Here is a 19,573-nt window from a genome sequence, read left to right as displayed (position 1 = left end):
ACATAGTCAGAGTGTGTCCTGAATCAATCTTCCCATGATTTTGTCCCAGATCAATATTAGGCTAACAGATCAATAGTTGCCTTTTACCTTTTTAAAAGACTGACACATTAGCTTTAATCTCAGTGTTCTGGAACTTCCCAAATATTTTAAGTTTTGTTTAAAGTAAAAACTATTGGTATTGCTGCCATTTTCCCTCATGCTTCCTTTCTACAGGCCATTTAACTTTAGATTATGTGACCTGTGAAGAAAATTATGAAAAGGGGGCATTTAAGAGCCACCATGCTGATAACTCAAGAAAGAAAAACATGGTAATTTCCCACTGTGTCTTTTACAAAGTGATTTTTCAGAGGTAAGTATTCCTTAAAGCTAGTTCCAAATTTTTTTTTGAAGGTGGACCAATAAAATATCTTTACATAAAAGCAGGTTTATAGTACTGTTTAGCTAACTGTAGTATGATTTCACAATTAGAAAAGCATTTCCAATTTCTCTTGTTTTCTGCATACCTATACATACTGGTGGGTTGGGCTGCCAGAAGTACCGATTTTCTACCTGAATGCAGGTTATTCTCTCATCTCCTTGCAGCTCATATCCAGGGTCACATTGAAAAATAACTGTATCTCCAGGTTCTCTTCCATCCCCATTTCGAGTTCCATTCATAGGAACACCAGGATCACGGCAGGCTGTGGCTACAGAGCCTAATAAAGACAAAATAAATGTCAGGTTTTAATTAATCCACATTAATTATACTGTATTTTTTTTCAAATCTGTTAAGTTCTTCCAGATATATGCAGACTTGACAATCTGAGCTACTAAACCCAGGGACATTTTGGAAAAAAAGAAAGCTGGATCAAGAAAAGCAAGTTGCATAATTCACTTACAATTCAGTACATCTCCAGCATTTCTGAATATCTGTATTGTTTTTCTTAAAATATATCCATTGTTTAATATTTTGTAATAAACCTTCAAGTCACTTTTAATGTGCACACATTAAGCAACCACATTCTTCCACCCTTTTGTATCTGTTGATGTGAACAATCTCTTAAAAATATGAATGTGATTACTCAGATAGACTATGAAATAAAGTACCTATAAGCAGAAGTGAGCTCATGTAATTTATCTAACTCACCATTTCCACATATTATTTACTATGATTGTGAATACAATCATAGTAATTGCTAGCACCAATGTGCACCTAGACTGATGAATATCTTTCCCTAAAGTATTTATGTTATATATTATGTTAAGGCCAAAATATTCCTCCTGCAATGAGGTTTACCAGCTAATTCGAATTAGGGACTTTAAATCAGACTCCTATTTCACTGCCGCATGTGGATGCGGGCAGTTACTCCGGGCTAGTGAATGTCTAAAATGGCAACTGGCCAGGAACATGCAGATCAAGCGCGGGATATTTAAATCCAAGCCTTGATTTGCAACTTCGGCATGCTTCATTTGCCTCCCTACTTTAAAGTAGGGGACAAGTGTAAACATACCCGGAGATAATGTGACTGTACTCTTGGATGTAGTTCTACTGACTTCAGTGGGTATAATTACCTGGACAAATCTAAGCATCTACAAAAAAGTCAGGTCCATGTTTATTTTAGAAACCTGCTTTTCAGATATGTTGGCTGCACACAAATTAAGGTTGATTAAGGAACATTTTGCCTAACTATCTTAAGAAGGATTGGGTTAGACATGTTATCCATATCTCCTCCCCTTTCAAGCACCTAAACCAAGATGCAGCACCATTCAGATTTCCTTACCTACTCCTCTGTAGATAGAGATAGGAGATGGATGGGTCAAGTTTGATTGACATTGCAATCTAGAACAGGAGATCACCAAGCTCTCAGATTTGGTCTGTCCTCTATTACCCCCATCTCTGCCTATAGAAGGGCTGATTGTACAAATCTAACTAATACTGGTGGTGCTGACTGGTTACTGCAAATCCATGTGCTGGATCACAACACCACTCAGTTTTGGAGGAAACACCCTTTCAAAAGAGGGGTCTGGGGCAAACTGCTCCTTTCTTCTGATCTCCTCCCCCAAGGTGGCCCAGAATCCTTTTTCAACCAGGAAAGAGGAAGATGAACATTGAAGCAGAATGTGCATGTGGCAAACCAGGGTACAATCCAGACTATTGCACAGGTATCCCCTGCCCTGTAGCCTTGGGAGCCTTACAGTGACTTGCTGAAGTAAATTGCATCTAGACTGCTCACAAATTGCCTTCCACCTGTGCTTGTGCTTGCATAGAACTGCAGCCTGCAAGCCACACTTTGGTGATACTCAGGGTTTGACCAGCCTTGCTTATACTGCAGTGGGATACCACAGTCTCCTCACTTTAGATTTCCCCCAGAAATGCATGTTCTATACTGTCCAGCCCTCTCCTGGACAATATAAATTATATTAAGTTCAATATTTCTTTAATCAAAATGAACCTTTAGTCTGGCATCCCAGGGATCCAACTGGTGCCAAACTAGAAAATTTGATGAACCACTGGAGGTCAATATTATGACAGCATTACCAGCACTTCCACTGCCTACTGGGCTTGCGGAAGATATTTATGGGTAAATTAGAGCTAAATAACTGCACCAAACACTGAGAAGTAGGACTGGTGGTTGTAAACAACCCTTAAGGGACTGCAGGAAATCTAGTGGATATCTGGCTAACTAAAACCATGCTGGATTATGGATGCTGCCAGACCAGAGAGTGCCTGACTAGAGAGATTCAACCAGTACACACAACTTGGAACCCCAAATAATGTTTCCCAGACACTTTATTGCAAGCACACTGCATTAGATAAAACAATATAATACGTTAATTAACTAAAAGAGAAAAAGTTTAAGTGTATAGAGGTAATTAGGCATCACATTCAGAAATGGTTACTAGAAAAATAATGGGAAAATAACAGTGGTGCCTGAGTTACCAAACTATATTTAATTCATAGTAAAGTTTTCTCAATACATGCTTTCAGTATTGGGGGTCAGGACACCTCTCCCCAATCTCTTTGTCTCTTCAGTGCAGTGAATCAATATGGGCGAGAGGGGGAAGAGATAGACTTGCCTTGGGACATTTGTCCCTCTTTTTTTAGTTTCAGTTTCCCTCTGAGGGAGAGGAGGAAAGCATTTCCAGCTGAGTAGCAGAAGACAAACAGTCCATATGGAAGGATATTCCCTACTATTTTTGTTCTTCATCTTTTTGCACTTCCTTTGTTTTCCTTCCTGATTGACAACTCTTTTTATTGTTTAAATGCACATTAAGGAGAACATACATTTATTTGTTTTAAACAGACTTGTTTGCCAACTTCAGTTTGAAAAGTGTTAATAACATCATACAATGTAATTTTATAACATCACATACAATGCTGTCACACATATTTTATCAGGACAACAGTAATCAGCAAGTAATGAGTTTTCAGATGATACCTTATAAGGTATACTTTTTACAAAGATTATTACTGTAAACATTAGGGAGTGAATACCATTCCATCATGCCACAAAATATGAGAATGTTAGGAGATATGAGTTAGCTATAGAAAATATGTCTTTTCTTATAAACTATTTTTTAGGAACAAGGATTATTTTTACAAATGTATGGGTTGGTTCATTTTCTGAACCACTTCTGAAGAGAGAAACTTTAAAAAAATCAAATCTAATTATATTTTTAGTAAATAAATCTCTTCTCCCTAAAAGATCAAAAGCATTATGGAGATATTAACAGAAGGTGTAAGCAACACCAGAAAATATTTTTATTTTATTTAACTGTAGATGTGAGTTTTAAATACACATCTCAGTTCGTGATTCAAGCCTTCTGCTTATATTCTGAAATAAGTTTGCTCTTTTCTTCAGAAAATTTCATTATCAGAGATAGCATGACTATTATTTGTGTTGAATATTACCTTGTGAATATCTGGATATTACAAACATATTGCCAAATCACAGTGATACTAATACGCTGTATACATACCACTTGTGGAAGCAGTTTCAACAAATCTCAGAAGCATTAAAAGCTTAATGAAGATCAGAACTTGAAAGAAAAACCATTAGGAAAATTCAGGTTGAACCAAGTTGTCACTTAAACAGGCTGTGCTCTTTCCTTCTGTGCCTGAAGTGATTCTTAAATGTACTTTAGGTATTTCTCCAGATGGGAGAAAGTTGCTATTATAAAATGTAAGCTGATTATACTGGTATATATTATCATTTTATCATTCTGTTTTTCTTCAAATGAACTTGTACCTTTAAAGCAGTGGTTCCCAACATTTTTGGTACCAGGCACTGGCAAACCCATTCACAAACTTTAGCTGGACCAGTAACATTTTATTTGCATATTTAGGATGGAAATAATGAATAAGCAAATGTGCAGATAAAACACTACCGGTAGACCAAAAGCCTGCCCCCAGTGCCAGTCCTAACCCTGAGAGCAGTGGTCCCCAACCTTTCGGGGCTGCCAGGAGCCCGGGGGCAGGGCCATTCATGCGCCGCATGTCCGGGGGCGGGACCACTCATGTGCCACGCGCCCGGGAGCAGGGCCGCCCACGCATCATGTGCCCAGGGCCGGCACTGCATATGTGCCACACGCCAAGGGCAGGGGCCACCCATTCACCCTGCACCTGGGGCCGGCACTGCTCATGTGCCATGCGCCCGGGGTAGGGGCCGCCCACGTGCCCTGTGCCTGGGGCTGGCACCATGCATATGCCACGTGCCCGGGGCAGGGGCTGTCCAAGTGCCACACGCTCAGGGCCAGCACGGCGCATATGCTGTGGGTCGGGGGCGGGGCCGACCCAGATGATTTGGCGGGTGCATATAAATACCCTGGCAGGTGCCAGAGCACCCACAGGCACCACGTTGAGGACCACTGCCTTAGAGCACCCCACCCTTCCACTACTCCAGAGTCCCCTCCACCCAACCCCCCCGTGCCAGCCTCCTGTCCTCAGAGCCCTCCTTGCCAGCTTGCCAGCACACCATCCCAAATGCTTCAATGCCAGACTCACACCATCAGACCCCCAATACCAGCCTCCTATTTCTAGAACCCCACTGCACCCAACCCCCCTAGAATCTTCCCCAGTGTCTACCCCCAATATTAGCCCTGTTCCCAGAACCCCCCCCAGTGCTAGCCCTACCCTTATAGCCCTCCCCACACTACTAACTCAGCTTCTGGAGCACTCCAGCACTAGACCCCCAGTGCCTGCCCCAGTGCCTGCCCTAGCCCTGTCACCTAGCCCTGCATCTCTGGGGGCCAGGGCTGGGGTACACCGCCCAGAGTCTCCCCTCCCTCCACAACTGTTGGGAAAAGTGTGTCCTGCCCCAACTCTCAGACAACCAGTGCCAGACTAACACAATCCCTCCTAACAGATCCTAAAAGGATGGTACAGCTCCACACCAGCCAAGCATTGGTCTCTGTATATCAAGCACATGTTAATCCTAAATCAGTTAAACTTGATTGCTCATCTTGTAACTTCAGGGAGTTAGCTGCCAACTGCCATGTCTGTTTTCCTTACTTTATATTGTCTTGTTTAACTTACTTTTGGCTCCTCCTTCCTTGACTAAATGAATTTGCAGCTAGAAATAAGAATTTACTGGACAAGGAATTTTTTTTAAAATAAAAAACTTGGGACACTAAAGATGCCAGCTACTCTACCATAAATAACATGACTGCTATTGAATTTGGACTTCTGAATTTTAAAATTTCCACTTCTAAAAGTCAGAGTTCATATATAAACTCATATAGGTAGTTTAACAATTTTCAGGCATCTACTGGAGTTTATCTGCTAGACTTTACATTTTGCTATTAATTTAGAATGTACAGTTTCATATTAAACAAACACTCTTCCTTTCATTTTAAAATATAAAAAAATATTCCCTCATATAGAAAAATAAGAGAAAAATCATGTATCAGGTCCTTAAGTCTCATTAGTATTCTTGAAAGAATAGAATCATCAGATTTTCCTTTGTTTAATGGGAATAGCTAAATGAGGTCTTGCATTTGTCTAATGAGGAGAATTTACCTCCAGTTCTTTAATTTAGGAAGGTTCTTAAAAATGGGGTGGGGGATCTCAGCTGCATTTCTACTGGCAATTTATGCACCCCTTGCATTCTATAACATGGTTTTCAAAGCAAACCAAGTAAATTCTTGTTGTACAGTATAAAACTTGGTATTGCTTCACATTGTACACCTCCTTTACTTAAAAAAGACAGAAAGACTTTCATCAAAGAGACACTATAAAACAATCTGGGTCAGATGATTTGTAGTTTTATGTCAATTTAATTTTCTGTAGAGGCTAGATTTATGCTTACTTTTAAGTCTATGGAAGAGGAATGAACCCAGGAAAAGGAGTGGACACTAAACAGGTCTTGCCTCAAGAGTCACATACAAATTCCATGACTGAAACAAACTAGTAATTTCTCATTTAAATTTTGAAGATAAAAATAATTTACTAAACAATATTGATTTTTTTTGCGTTGCTGCATATGTTGGGATCCAATTTGTGTACTTTAACAAGAAAAGACTGTTTAGTTTTATGACAAGAAAAGCTGGCACCCCTTGAGTTATTTTTCTGCTAACCTATCAATTACTAGGTCTGGATAATCAAGACTGCTTGTTAAACAATATTTTGGAAGTTTTATTTCCCTTTCAGTAGTAATAATAGCTTTTCAACTATTCAGCCACAAACCAGTAGATCAGGTTGGCCAAACTGCAACTTGTGAGCCACATGCAGCTCTATTATAATTAAAGAATGGCTCCTAGAGGCCACCATGCCCCCTGGCCCTTCTCTGCCTAACAGAGGGTATGTCTACACTACCCTCCTAGTTCGAACTAGGAGGGTAGTGTAGGCATACCGCACTTGCAAATGAAGCCCGGGATTTGAATTTCCCGGGCTTCATTTGCATAAACTGGGCGCCGCCATTTTGAAATCCCTGCTCGTTCGAACCCCGTGCCGCGCGGCTACACACGGCACGAACTAGGTAGTTCGGACTAGGCTTCCTAGTCCGAACTACCTAGTTCGTGCTGCGTGTAGCCGCGCGGCATGGGGTTTGAACGAGCAGGGATTTAAAAATGGCGGCGCCCAGTTTATGCAAATGAAGCCCGGGAAAGTCAAATCCCGGGCTTCATTTGCAAGTGCGGTATGCCTATATTACCCCGCTAGTTCAAACTAGCGGGGTAGTGTAGACATACTCTTACTGACAGAGAGAGGAGGTCAGGGTTTCTGCAAGGTTCAGAGCTTCAGCACTGCAGGGCTTGGCTACTGCAGCCCCAAAGCTTGGTAGGAACTTCACATGAGGCAGAGGCCTCAGGTACCACTACTCCACTGCAGGGGGGGAAGCTTCAAGCCCCAGCAAGTGATCCCATAAGGCTGCAGCCCTGAGCCCTGGAAGGCACACCTTGCTCTCAAAGTTATGAAGATTATCATAGGCAACTCAGAGGGTCAGTAAGTTTGGCCACTCTTGTACTAGACAGTTGACAGATTTGTGGGCCAGATGATGTATGGATACTGCCCAGGTTTTACCCCATCCAGTCGGCCATGCTTGTGATGCTTTTTGAGTTTTTTATTGGTATCTGTATTAAAAATATATTTTTAGGTTTGGGAGATATAATCAACAGTTCTACCTGTTTTCTCCATTTAAAAGTATAGGGAATCTCATTCAAAACCAAGGGCTCTTTGAAGTGTACTGGATACAGAAACAAAATGTGAAGAAAACTGATAAGAATATTTCTATTAGAAGTTAAAAAAAAAGTTAATATTTTCTCCTCATTTTTCAGCAAGCATTATTTACAACATTGATTAGAAAAGGTAGTCTTATGTGTTGTTCTATGTGTGAAATAGTATAGTTTTAAAATACACTCAAATGGAATGAAATCACAAATGGTATATTCAAATTTAGTAATCTGGTAATAAGTATTATTTTTATTTCCTCCCAGATTCCATTTTCTGCTGTAAGAATCAGAGATGGTTAAAGTCTACCTAAAAATAAAGTATTATCTTTGTGTGTGTATAAATATATCTGTCAGTCTTAAAAGATCTTGTGCTTGTTCTACCCAGTGTAATTAACAATTCTTGTATTTCTAATATTCATAATTTATTTGTTTATCAACCTGTGACAATACCCACTTTCATCAGTCAAATATTAAAATGTAATAAATATAATTTCAGTACAGTCAAAGAAGGTAAGTAACAAGTCATTTGTCTCGTGTTTGTTTTGAAGGGGGAAAGGAAAGGGTCAGAATCCTAGTAAAATAAAATAGTCCAGGTTAACAATTCTAGAACAGAGAAGCATATTTTATCTAGGGCCAGTTGTAAAATAATAATAATAATAATAATAATAATAATAATAATAATAATAATAATAATAATAAATAAACACCAAACAAATCAGCAAACAGCAGTCTAACTCTGCACATGCAGGAGACAGAAGTGAGAAAATATCTATTCTGTTCATCCTCATGCAATCTATGCATCACTTGGGAATATGGGTTATTTTAATACCACTCCTCGTACAACTTTCCCAACAGCTTCTTTTTATAAATTCTAGTCTACTTTTCCCAACCTGTTTTTTTACTGTTTTTCCTTTTATGTGTCTGACACTTGCTCATCATGAATGCTTTTTTTCTGATTTCCTTTTATCTTTGCTTTCTACCTCCCTATTCTCTTTTTCTTCTCATCTTTCACCTTTTTTATTTCCTTTCTTCCTTCCACCACTATTTGTTTTCACGTGTCCAGGTGCCTTCTAGCGGTATTGAAAGGCTCCCTCTCTATTAGCTGTTCAGTTCCTTCAATCACTTCTTTCATCATTCTCCATGAAAATTTGTGGAGTAAGCACAAATTCTAGCAACAATAAAATCCCTTATAACCTTGCTATCACACCTGCAATGCAGTCCCAAAAGAAGTTTTCCTGCAAACTGAATGGAGCTGGTTATTGCATCTTATCATAAGCTTGTGATCGACCATAAAGCTCCTTGAGACATGCTCAATTAAAAATGGTATATAAGAATAGCCTGCATTAAATTCTATTTTTGGTGGTAATTAATTAGTGGCACATAAAAAATACCCCTGCTGTTCAGAGCTACTGAACTTTGTAGTAAAGTTATGAAACATACTCACAGACACGACATTGGACAGGGCTCTTTTTCTCTTATCTTACTGAGGAATACCAAAAGAAACTACTTCTGACGAAGTGGGTCTTTGCCCACGAAAGCTTATGCTCCCACACTTCAGTTAGTCTATAAGGTTCCACAGGACTCCTTGCCACAATTACAAAGAGAGTCTGTAGAACTGGAATTTATCTACAGATCTTACAAGATTACCCTGGGCCTAAACAAAGACATTAACTGGTTGGCACATTACAAAACTGATTTCTCTTGCTATTAAAATCTACATTTCCACATTAAAAACTATGTTTGGGACACAGCCAACCCACTTAATTAGTTTAATTAAAAGGGGTTTTACAATTTACAAATACTTCTGCTGCTGTTATATAGATCTCTTGTTTTCTGTTATTTCTACTCCAGTGCATCTGATGAAGTGGGTTTTCACCATGAAAGCTCATGATTCTACATATTTTGGTTAGTCATCAATGTGCCAGAGAACCACTCAATATATACTGCTGCAATTTATGTTTCATATAGAAAAAGGACTCTCATACAATGTTCATTTTAATAGCTATCACAGATCCATTCCGCTCAATGGGAGTCTGTATAATGTACGTGTGTGTGTGTGTGTGTGTGTGTGTGTGTGTGTGTGTGTGTGTGTGTGTGTGTGTGTGTGTGTGTGTGTGTAGTATGATTCACATGTTTGTTTGGCCCATGGTGGGGTTTCAGAGGGTTTTGGAAAGTTTTACACCACTGTCACCCAGACAGGAGACAACAACCAAGATTAGCTAGACTAGGTTTGAACAAAATGCTGTCTGCTACAGTTCTATGCTCTAGCCATTGCAATGATTATAATTTAGAAGACAGGAATTGTAGAAAACTAATAAGGGAAGCAAAGGGACTCAAGAAAAAAAATCTATGACCATAAAAATTAAGGAAAATAAGGAGGAAATGTTTTTTTCCTATGTATTAAGAACAAAAATTAAAAGAGACTAACAAAAGTATAGGCCTAGTTACTAGATGGAAATGGTAAGATTATCAATAATAATAATGCAGAAAAAGTATTGGAAAAGTATTCAGTAAATATTTCTGTAATTGGGGAAAAGCCTTATAATGTACTCTTCTCATAAAGATAATGATGATGGTGACAACAATACATTTTACATTTCAGTAGGAACTTATTATGTTAACCAGGAGCTACTAAAACTCTCAGAAGGGTAGCCATGTTAGTCTGCAACTGAAAAAAAATAATGAATGGTTCTGCAGCCCATTAGAGACTAACAAAAAATGTAGATGGTATCATGAACTCTCATGGGCATAACCCACTTCCTCACTCCTACGTGAACATGCCACATTAAGTATGAGTGAGGAAGTGGGTTGTGGGTTTTTTTTAGTCTCCAAGGTGCTTTAGGAACTACTAAACTTAGATATTTTTAAATCAGCTGATCCACGGATACCTAGCATCCAAGAGTTCTAAAGGATTTGGCTGAGCAGCTTGCTAAACCATTAAGTTTTATTTTTTATAAGTCTTGTACCACTGTGGAAATATCAGGAGAGTAGAAAAAGGCTGTAAAGAGTAAATGGGATCTTCACAGATGTTGCAACTGTATAGCATAGCTTTGGGTACCACATTATGGTAAGTGTATGAATGATTTAAGTAACACTGTGCCCAGGGATTATATGTAACTTTAGGAAAGGACTGCCACAGCTCCATCAGGAATGAAACCAGTGAGGGACAGCCAAGCTAAAACACATTGGTTATTTCCAGAGAGATGTCAATTACTGGGATGATTGCATAAATTGGTTCAAACTATGTAGGTGATCGAAGTGATAGGTAAATATAAGATTTTTTTAAATCAAGATTAGTTTTGATTTTTTTAAAGATAGGCTCTAGTTCAAAATAAATTATTTGGGAGGAAATTCCCTGACGCAAGTTATAAGAATATAAGACTGCCCGTAATGGGGCAGACCAAAGATTCATCTAGCCTAGTGTTCAGTCTTCTGACAGATTCTTCATGGGATGTGAATAGAATAGGGCAGTTTAATTCTCCCCTATGGTCCAGTCTCAGCTTCTAGAAGTCAGAGGTCAATCTAATTCTTTTTAATTCAGTTATTTTTTAATCCACTTGTATTTTTTGCTTTCACGACATCCCCTAATAAGAAGTTCCACAGGCTGACTAGAAGTACTTCCTTATGTCCATCTCCTTATGTGTAGGAGATCAGACCAGATGATTACAATGATCCTTTCTGGCCCTGAAATATATAACTCTATTAATCTACAAGGCATGGTATAAAATACATTGTCAGGGAGTCTTCAAATAGTCATATACTGAGGTATATTCTCGTAAATAAAGTTGATGTGTGATATCTTATTCTGTGTCTATGTCAATCATTTCTATCTCAGAAAGGAAATAACTTACTCCACGGGTTCAAAGGTTCCTGCCAATTCTGAAGCCATGACAATTTGTTATTTGACTGTTACTTCCAGGAGATGACAGCTCCATTTATATACAATAAAGCTATTTTTTCAACATGGCACTACAGGTGTAATAATGGACTCTACCACTGATGGAGTCCATTTGTAAAATGTCTAAAGACTACTTGCAGTAAACAGTGATTTATAGAGGTTTTTGAGAGCATGGACACGGTACTGTAATTAAAGGGTCTGAGTCTTTTCTTTTATACTGGTATAAATCAGGAATAAGACCACTGAATAGGTACCAAAGTGTTTTGGGATTTTTGTTTTGTGCCTCACACTTGAGTTAACACTTGTATTAAAGTGTAGATTTCAAATTTCACTGCATCTTTAATATTGTCTAAATTGGAATTTACCATCTCAAATCCAACTTTTAGAAGTTGCAAAGTGGCCACTGTACTATCAAACTGCACCAGACATTGCTGTTGAATAACTGATTAAAATATGTTTTTAACTACTTTTTACTTCTGTTGATCCCATACAGATTTGGCAGCAATATCAAGAAAATCATGAGCTTAATTCTGATTGTAATTTGTGTATGCGTGTGCATGTGCGTGCATGTACGTGCTGTTTCCCAAGTTTTAGAGTATTTAAGTTTGCAGAACTGACAGTCATTTAACTTCTATTTATAATTGTAACAGATTCCTTGCTATTGTCCTGGTTCCAAGCTGTAGTGCTTAATTATTAATTAATATTATTAATATTATTATTAATAATAATAATTTCCAGATGTAATTTCTTTATTTTAAGAAAGAAAATAATGGATAGCAGGCATGGGGTTAGCACATTATAATCAATTGTTTTTATTTGCAAATGTATTACAAATGGCTTTCAACAGGATAGATTTTATTTCTAAATGTGGTCAACTTTTTGAAATTGCACATATCTAACCAGCCAGATAAGCACCAACTGAGCTTGTTTTTAGCATATCCAAACTGGTTTGGCTAAAATATAATTGTAGGCCAGGGTGCTGGAATATATTCCATGCCCCCAAATACCTTGGGGAAAGCAAAAATAGTTCATGGCCCATATCAAGTCTTATTGAACAATTTTAAGTGCTTTTTTTGGTCCAATGTAGCTCATAGTTACATCTCTTTCTCTAAATGTGACTATGCACTACCAAACATTTTTTATTCCTTAAAATTTTTCCCACAGTTTTAAAACTACTGAACTTGAAACTCATCTGGTTTCAGATAGTAGGCTCAGCCAGGCAGATCATTTCCACTACTATGTCTGGAAATGAGCATAACTTGGATTGTCATACAGCACAAAGATCTCTCCGAGTCTATGGCAGGGTCTGAAATGGGGGCGCACTACTTGGGACAACATTTGATTCTTGCCCATAGTGAGGACACATACCTTCGTCTTCTCAAAATTGGGTGCCTAAGAATCAACCATGTTAGATTCCATCCTATCTTTAGTGTAGACCTGCCCTGAGAATTGTGTCAACTATCACTCACTTAATAATCTCTCTTCTTTGGAAAAGATTTTTAAGAAGGTTGTGATGGATAATACTGATTATATACCTGAATGCTGAAGAAGTGGGCTGTTCCTACAAAAGCTCATGATACAATCTACATGTTTTGTTCGTCTGTAAAGTGCTACCAGACTATTAGTTATTTTTTTAGTTTTTCCTGTTACAGACTAACTCATCTACCCCTCTGAAACTTCATATAAGTCTGGTTTTAGAATTGGAATGGAACAATATGGTATTGAAACTACTATAAGTGATCCTAACCCCATGCTTTATGAAAATGACTTATGGACATGAATATACATAACTCAAGGGTGCTTTGAGCAAATGCTTTCATATAACCTTGAATCTTCATGTCATGATCTGCTGGTTGTGTTTATCTTACTTTGATATGTGTATCATTTTTGTGTATAAAATTAAACATATGGAGTGGGGAATACTTTGTGGATTTTATGTGTGTGAATGAAAGCCATCATGTGAGGCCTCAGTGTCTGGCCAGTCATATGCAACTAGCCTTTTCTCCTTAAGGCTTAGCAGTGGTTGGTAGGGAGTGGCCAGGAGACTCCCCATACAATAAGGGCATTCTTTAAAAAAGAATAGGAAGGGAGGAGTCTTTTGTCTTTTGGCTGGGCTGCAGGAGGGAAGATGCCAAAGACCTCAGGGTGGGGAGACAACCCTGGTTTGGAGGAGCAGCTGGAAGGAGGTTTTAGGGTGAGTTTGAAAAAGTTTGTACTGAGGTTTCAGTGTAGAATTAGCTAAGAGTTTTTGTTTCTTTTGATTTGTAACCTACTTTGCTCTGCCTGTTCTCACTTATTATCAATTAAATCCTATGCTTGTACTTAATAAAATCACTTTTATTTTCTATCAGACCCAGTGTAAATGATGGTTACCTGGAGGGGCAACCAATGTGTACATTCTCCCTTTCATTGCTAAGGGGAGTTTATCCAGGTAATTCATTGGGTGTTTTGATCCCATTTGGGGAGTAGTATCCCAGGAAGCTGGGCCCTAAATTGCACTCTCCTCGGACCTGAAGAGGTTCAGTGTCTGTACTGTTTCTCGGGGTGCAGGGACCTCAGCTTGGGGTCTTGGCTGGGGGAGATCAGAGGAGCTGACCCAGCAGGACTGGGCAGTGAGAAATCCCAAAGAGTGGAAGGTGAGTGGCAGTGTCCATGTCAGCACCGCGGAGGCACCCTCAATGAGTCTTCTGTAACTTCACCCCATCACAACTGCATTGGTCAATACCATACCATTTTTAAATGCCCGGTAGTTCGGACTCCCTGCTCACAGCAGTCCGAATTAGGGGCTTTAGTTCGAACTACCTAGCCCATGCCGCGTGTAGCCGTGGGCAGGGAGTCTGAACTACAGGGAATTTAAAAATGGCGGCGCCCAGGAACATGCAAATAAAGCCCGGGATATTTTAATCCTGGGCTTCATTTGCAAGTTTGAATGACTACATTAGACACCCTAGTTTGAACTAGGGTGGCTAGTGTAGACATCTCCTAATATATCCTGCAATATATAACTATCTACCTACCCAGTTCCCATTATGTTCTGATATCCACAACTTCCAAATAGTTAGCAAGAATGCTAAATGTTGTGAGGTAGGAAAGTTCTGTCCCCAACGTATTGATGGGGAAATGAACAATGCAAAGCCTGTGTGTATGTCTATACTGTGATGAAACACCTACAGATGGCCTCATGGTGCTTGGACTATAGGTCTCTTTAATTGTGGTGTAGACATTCAGGCTCAGGCTGGAGCTCAGAATCTGGGACCACATGAAGGGAAGGCTGGGCTCCAGCCTATACCTTAACATCAACAGTGCTATTATACAGTCCCATAGCTTAAGTTAAGCAAGCCCAAATTAGCTGACATACTGAACACCTCATGCACAACCCCACCTCATTGGAATGATTTAAATGGAGAAAAAAATACTAAATTAAGGACCTAAGCAAAGCCAGGTAAATCTTCCAGCAATCTATACTTTCAAAATGTTTTAGTTGTCAACATTTCAAAGTCATTGACTTAGCAATTTATTACTACGGCAACATTTTGACTTTACCACTTAGATCAAATGTCAACTTTAAATAGTTTAATGAAACAGAAATAATTAACAAAAGAGAAAGAATTAATAAGGAAAGTAAAGGGAACTCTGTTAGAAATAAAGCATAAAAGTAGTTACATTCACTATGGTTCTGCATTTGGGTCAGTACACAGATTTTTGTTTTTGCACTTCCAGTTTTGTTTTGTTTTATAGAAAACTATAAGCTTCTAGCATGATTTCCATTAGTAAATAAAGCCCCACTCATTCATCACTTGATTATTAAAGGCAAGATTTGTTATCTCAAACGTGTGCACATAGCTTGAAAAGAAAGATTGCTAGAGGATTTTCAGGATTCATGAAGATGCATTTTACAAATGTAAAATTAAAATTTGAACTTCAAACTTTAGTTTGCAGGACAACGCATGACTAATTTAAAACCAAATGGTTCCCTGATTTAGGACAACCTGTTTATGACTAAGTCAACATTTACTCTCAGTTTTACAGTTGTAAATCTAGAGTAACTGAAATCAAGAGATTTGCTTGGACTTTATAGTGGTGTAAATGGGAGCTGTTTAGCTCAGTGAGATTGCATATGATTTAAGTCAGGACAGAGTTTCAGCCGTCGGGGTCCATTTTAATTAAAATTCAAATAAATATTCAAAGACTGACAGCTTTTACAGAGACAGGGCCAAGGAAACATTTTTTCCTTCTTTCACATTAGTTGCTGTCACATACTAAGACAATAACACTAAATACTCTGTCTATAAGCCACCAAAGGGGTGTTGTGTACAAATATTAAATCACAATATCTACCTGGCTAAAGAAAGCTTGTCCCACTTACTACTAATCTAAGAGTGAGGAAGAGCTAACAATTACTTCTGCTGCTAGTACCTATCACTAAGAGGTGACAGGAGTTGAAAGCTTGCCATGGGCACCAGTGTAACTAGCTGTAGCCTTACAAATGATTGCTAACTTGAAAGAGGGAGATGGACAGTGAGCGATTGAAGAAATAAATCCACAGAACTGCTTCATATGTTTAAACCTTTCAATGGTCAAGAAGCTCTTAACAAAACAAAAAACACAGTCCTAAAACTCAAGAGTCTATACATCAATGAATATTTGTGGGAAAAAAATCTCTCAAATTGCTGAAACCTGCACATGAAACAAAAAATGAAATGAATGGCTTAATTTGAAGCCTACTGATATCATTAGATCAGGCTCTGAAAGAATAGAGATGAGAAAAACTTTCTGCTACAGTGTAAAGCTCAGGAAGAAAATCTTATAATTTCTGTGTAAGTGGAATGAAATAGGGGTTATGTGTTAAGGAGAAACACTTGTACCAACAACACTGTAAAATGTAAAGAAAACAAACCAGTACAGAAAAGATATTTTCCTACTAATTCCAAATTGTTTGAAAACCATTTATTGTTAGCATAAAATAGCTAATATTTCTGCTCTTCAATATCTGACTTATAAGTCAGGTTGGCTTGTACTAAAACATTTAAGATATTCTCAGAAATCCATACTGAAATTTACTGAAGATTAAGGACAGCAGCACTAGATGTCTCTGCCAATGGAGAAATATAGCACAAAATTGAAAAATTTTCATTGCAGGACATCTTCCCAAATAGAATTGTGTGGGTGTATAGGCTTGTCCAAGCAAAGTAGAGAAGCAGAAATTCTGGAGGACATGCAGTCATGAATCAATGACCATAGAAAAATTCATTGCTAAGCCTGGGGCTCTGTAAATGCTTTCTACTAATTCAAAATTGTTTGAAAACCATTTATTGTTAGCATAAAATAGCTAATATTTCTGCTCTTCAATATCTGACTTATAAGTCAGGTTGGCTTGTACTAACACATTTAAGATATTTTCATATATGCATAAAATATGCATTTTAACTTTCAAGTAGGAATAAGAGACCTTCCGGAAAAGGGCTTATTTTCCGCAAGATCCCGTCTAGACTGGCGCTTTTCTCCGGCAAAACCCCGAGCCGGAAAAAAGCAGCAGTCATGTTCATGCAAATGTCGCGGGGGATATTTAAATCCCCCGCGGCATTTGCAATTCTGAAGTGTCTCATTAGCATCCCTTTTCCGGAAAGGGGTGCCAATGTAGACACAGCCAGAGGGCTTAACTCAAAATAAGCTATGCAAATGGAGCTATGTCAATTGTGTAGCTTATTTTGAAATCGGGAGCACCTACACAGCACTTATTTCAAAATAGAGCAATCTTTCTCTGACTTCCCTTACTCCACATATAATGAGGGCTTCAGGAGTTGGAGTGAGAAGTTCTCCAGCTTGACAATACTTCAAAATAACACTAGTTGTTTTGAAAGAATGTTGCTGTGTAGATGTACCCTCAAACATAGTAAACTCCTCCACCTTTTCTCCCATGCCTGTTCTTCCTGAACAGTTTATACCCTTCCATGACAGTGGTCCAATCATGTGATTTGTCCCACCAAGTCTCCATTGCTCCAGTCAAATCATAGTTCTTTGACTGTGTCAGGACTTCTAATTCTTGTAATTCCTGCTTGTTCCCCAGGCTTCTTGCGTTCATGTACACACATCTTAGATAACTAGCTGATTGCCCTACATTCTCATTATGAATTGGGGGTCCTCCTCTGTTGTACCTTCCTCCTTGTGTTCATTCCTGATATTCCACTTCCCCACTTACCTCAGGGTTTAGGTCACCATCCCCCTACAAACCTAGTTAAAAGCCCTTCATCACCGAACACAGAGCTACACACAACTGATAGCGAGTGAGTATCCCATACAATAATAAATAGCTAAATAAATCACTTAAGAGATTGTGAATAATTAAATATACAATTTACATTGTCACTGATTAAAATTAATAGTGAGCTAAAAGACATTGATAATCCTATCAGATACTCATAATCTGCATTTCAAGAAATGGCAAAAGTAAAATAAAAGCTATTACTTTTTGTTTGTTAATTATACCCTAAGAGAACCTGTGTTGTTATCATCTGTTTATTCAAGAAGCAGTAGACAATCAAAGAATATACATTGGAACCTGAAATTCTCTCTCTATCTCTTTCCCTCTCTCTCCTTATGTATTTATTTTAACTTACAGCAGAAGTTTAATTTTGTTTAGAATAGAAAACACAAGAATATGTACTCTATTTTTATTATATGGCATCTGAGGGAAAATATTGGATTTTTTGAAATTTTTCAATTTGTTGATCTGTTTATAAATTAAAATTTGTCAATTTCATAAATATTTGATGCATGCCACACACTATTTTTGATGTCTTCCTCACAGACAAGTTTGTGTGCAGAGGAATATGGGGTATGCAAGGGCCTTGGGCTAGACGAGGAATTGAGAACAAAACTAATAATACTTCAAATACAGGGAAGTAAACCTAGGTGAATCTCTGTTCCTATGAACTCTGGTTCATCACAGTGAAGCTCCATAGAAGGCTTCTCAGAGGGAATATCCTCTCTGCAATAGTTCTTTGCCTCTGCTTCTCCTGCAGTTCAAGCACAATTATCCCTCCTGACTCCATACACAATTCTCCTGTTCTCTGTGGTAAGCTTCATGCCCCCTCTGTTTACTATATGCTCCTCCACTGAGTAATTGAATGACCAAGCAAATCATTCTCCCCCATGTTCCTCCTCAAGATAGTACCCCAAACCATGACTAAGACAGTGATTTAGATTAAGGACTGAGAAGAAAGGCTGCATATGGGTAGATATTGGAGAGTGGTAGAGCAGGGCCCTGTGGTTAAAGAAGGGGGGGGGGCAATATTTTGAGGACTGTAGGAGAACAAAGTTCATCTGTGTGAGGGAGAGGAGCATTCAGGATATTGTGTGGGTGGCCACATGCCTGTAGAAACAGAATGGAACTGAGCAAGCACTTCCCACCACAAAAGCCGCTTGCATTCAATTTCTGCTAGTCATACACATCAAATCACAACTTCCCCCTACCGCCAGCAATTTAGCTTCGAGGTATTTGTGCATATGTGCATGCATATACATATATCTGAATATTCATATTCTGGAAGAACAAGAGAAGGGAAATAAAGGAGAGATAACACAACTATTAGTTTTAGACTTATAGCAAAGTGAGTGGAATTATTATCAAATAGACAGAAGCTGAGATAAGCATAGTTAAGGAATGTCAACACTGCTGAAGAAAATGTTATTACTGGATCTAATCTTGCAATACTCATCAGAAAAATACTCTTAGGCTTTCTTTGAAATCTGGTAGTCTTGCTTTAGTTTCAGGTCTCATAACTATTGGTTTATCAAAATAAAGGTTTGAAAAGTTATTGCTTGGAAAAGATAATAAAATATTATAAAAGTTAAACTATTTCTTTAGTTTAACCATTAAAATATGTATTATTGCCAAATGTACCTGGCATTGCTTGGATCCATAACACATCAGGAAGTGTGGGGGCTCAACACAGAGGGTAGGGGGCTCAGGGCAAGGGGTGGGAGGGCTTGAGGCAGAGGGCGGGGAGGCATGGGACTCTGGACAGA

The 19,573-nt window shown here is 38.5% G+C and overlaps 1 protein-coding gene across 3 annotated transcripts in view; it reads right to left on the bottom strand.

Annotated features, from left to right (window-relative positions):
* CSMD3 (CUB and Sushi multiple domains 3) overlaps positions 1-19,573 on the bottom strand; it is a 1,183,531-nt gene that overhangs the window by 355,012 nt on the left and 808,946 nt on the right. For all 3 annotated transcript variants that reach the window (XM_075920204.1, XM_075920205.1, XM_075920206.1), the window contains one exon: positions 504-695. In XM_075920204.1, the coding sequence (XP_075776319.1) occupies positions 504-695 (192 nt within the window). The remainder of the gene's footprint in view (positions 1-503; positions 696-19,573) is intronic.

This window comes from Pelodiscus sinensis, chromosome 2 (genome assembly GCF_049634645.1).
Source record: "Pelodiscus sinensis isolate JC-2024 chromosome 2, ASM4963464v1, whole genome shotgun sequence".
Taxonomy (NCBI): domain Eukaryota; kingdom Metazoa; phylum Chordata; order Testudines; family Trionychidae; genus Pelodiscus; species Pelodiscus sinensis.
The sequence above is the reverse complement of the archived record's forward strand: the minus strand, read 5'-3'. Positions and strand labels throughout refer to the sequence as shown.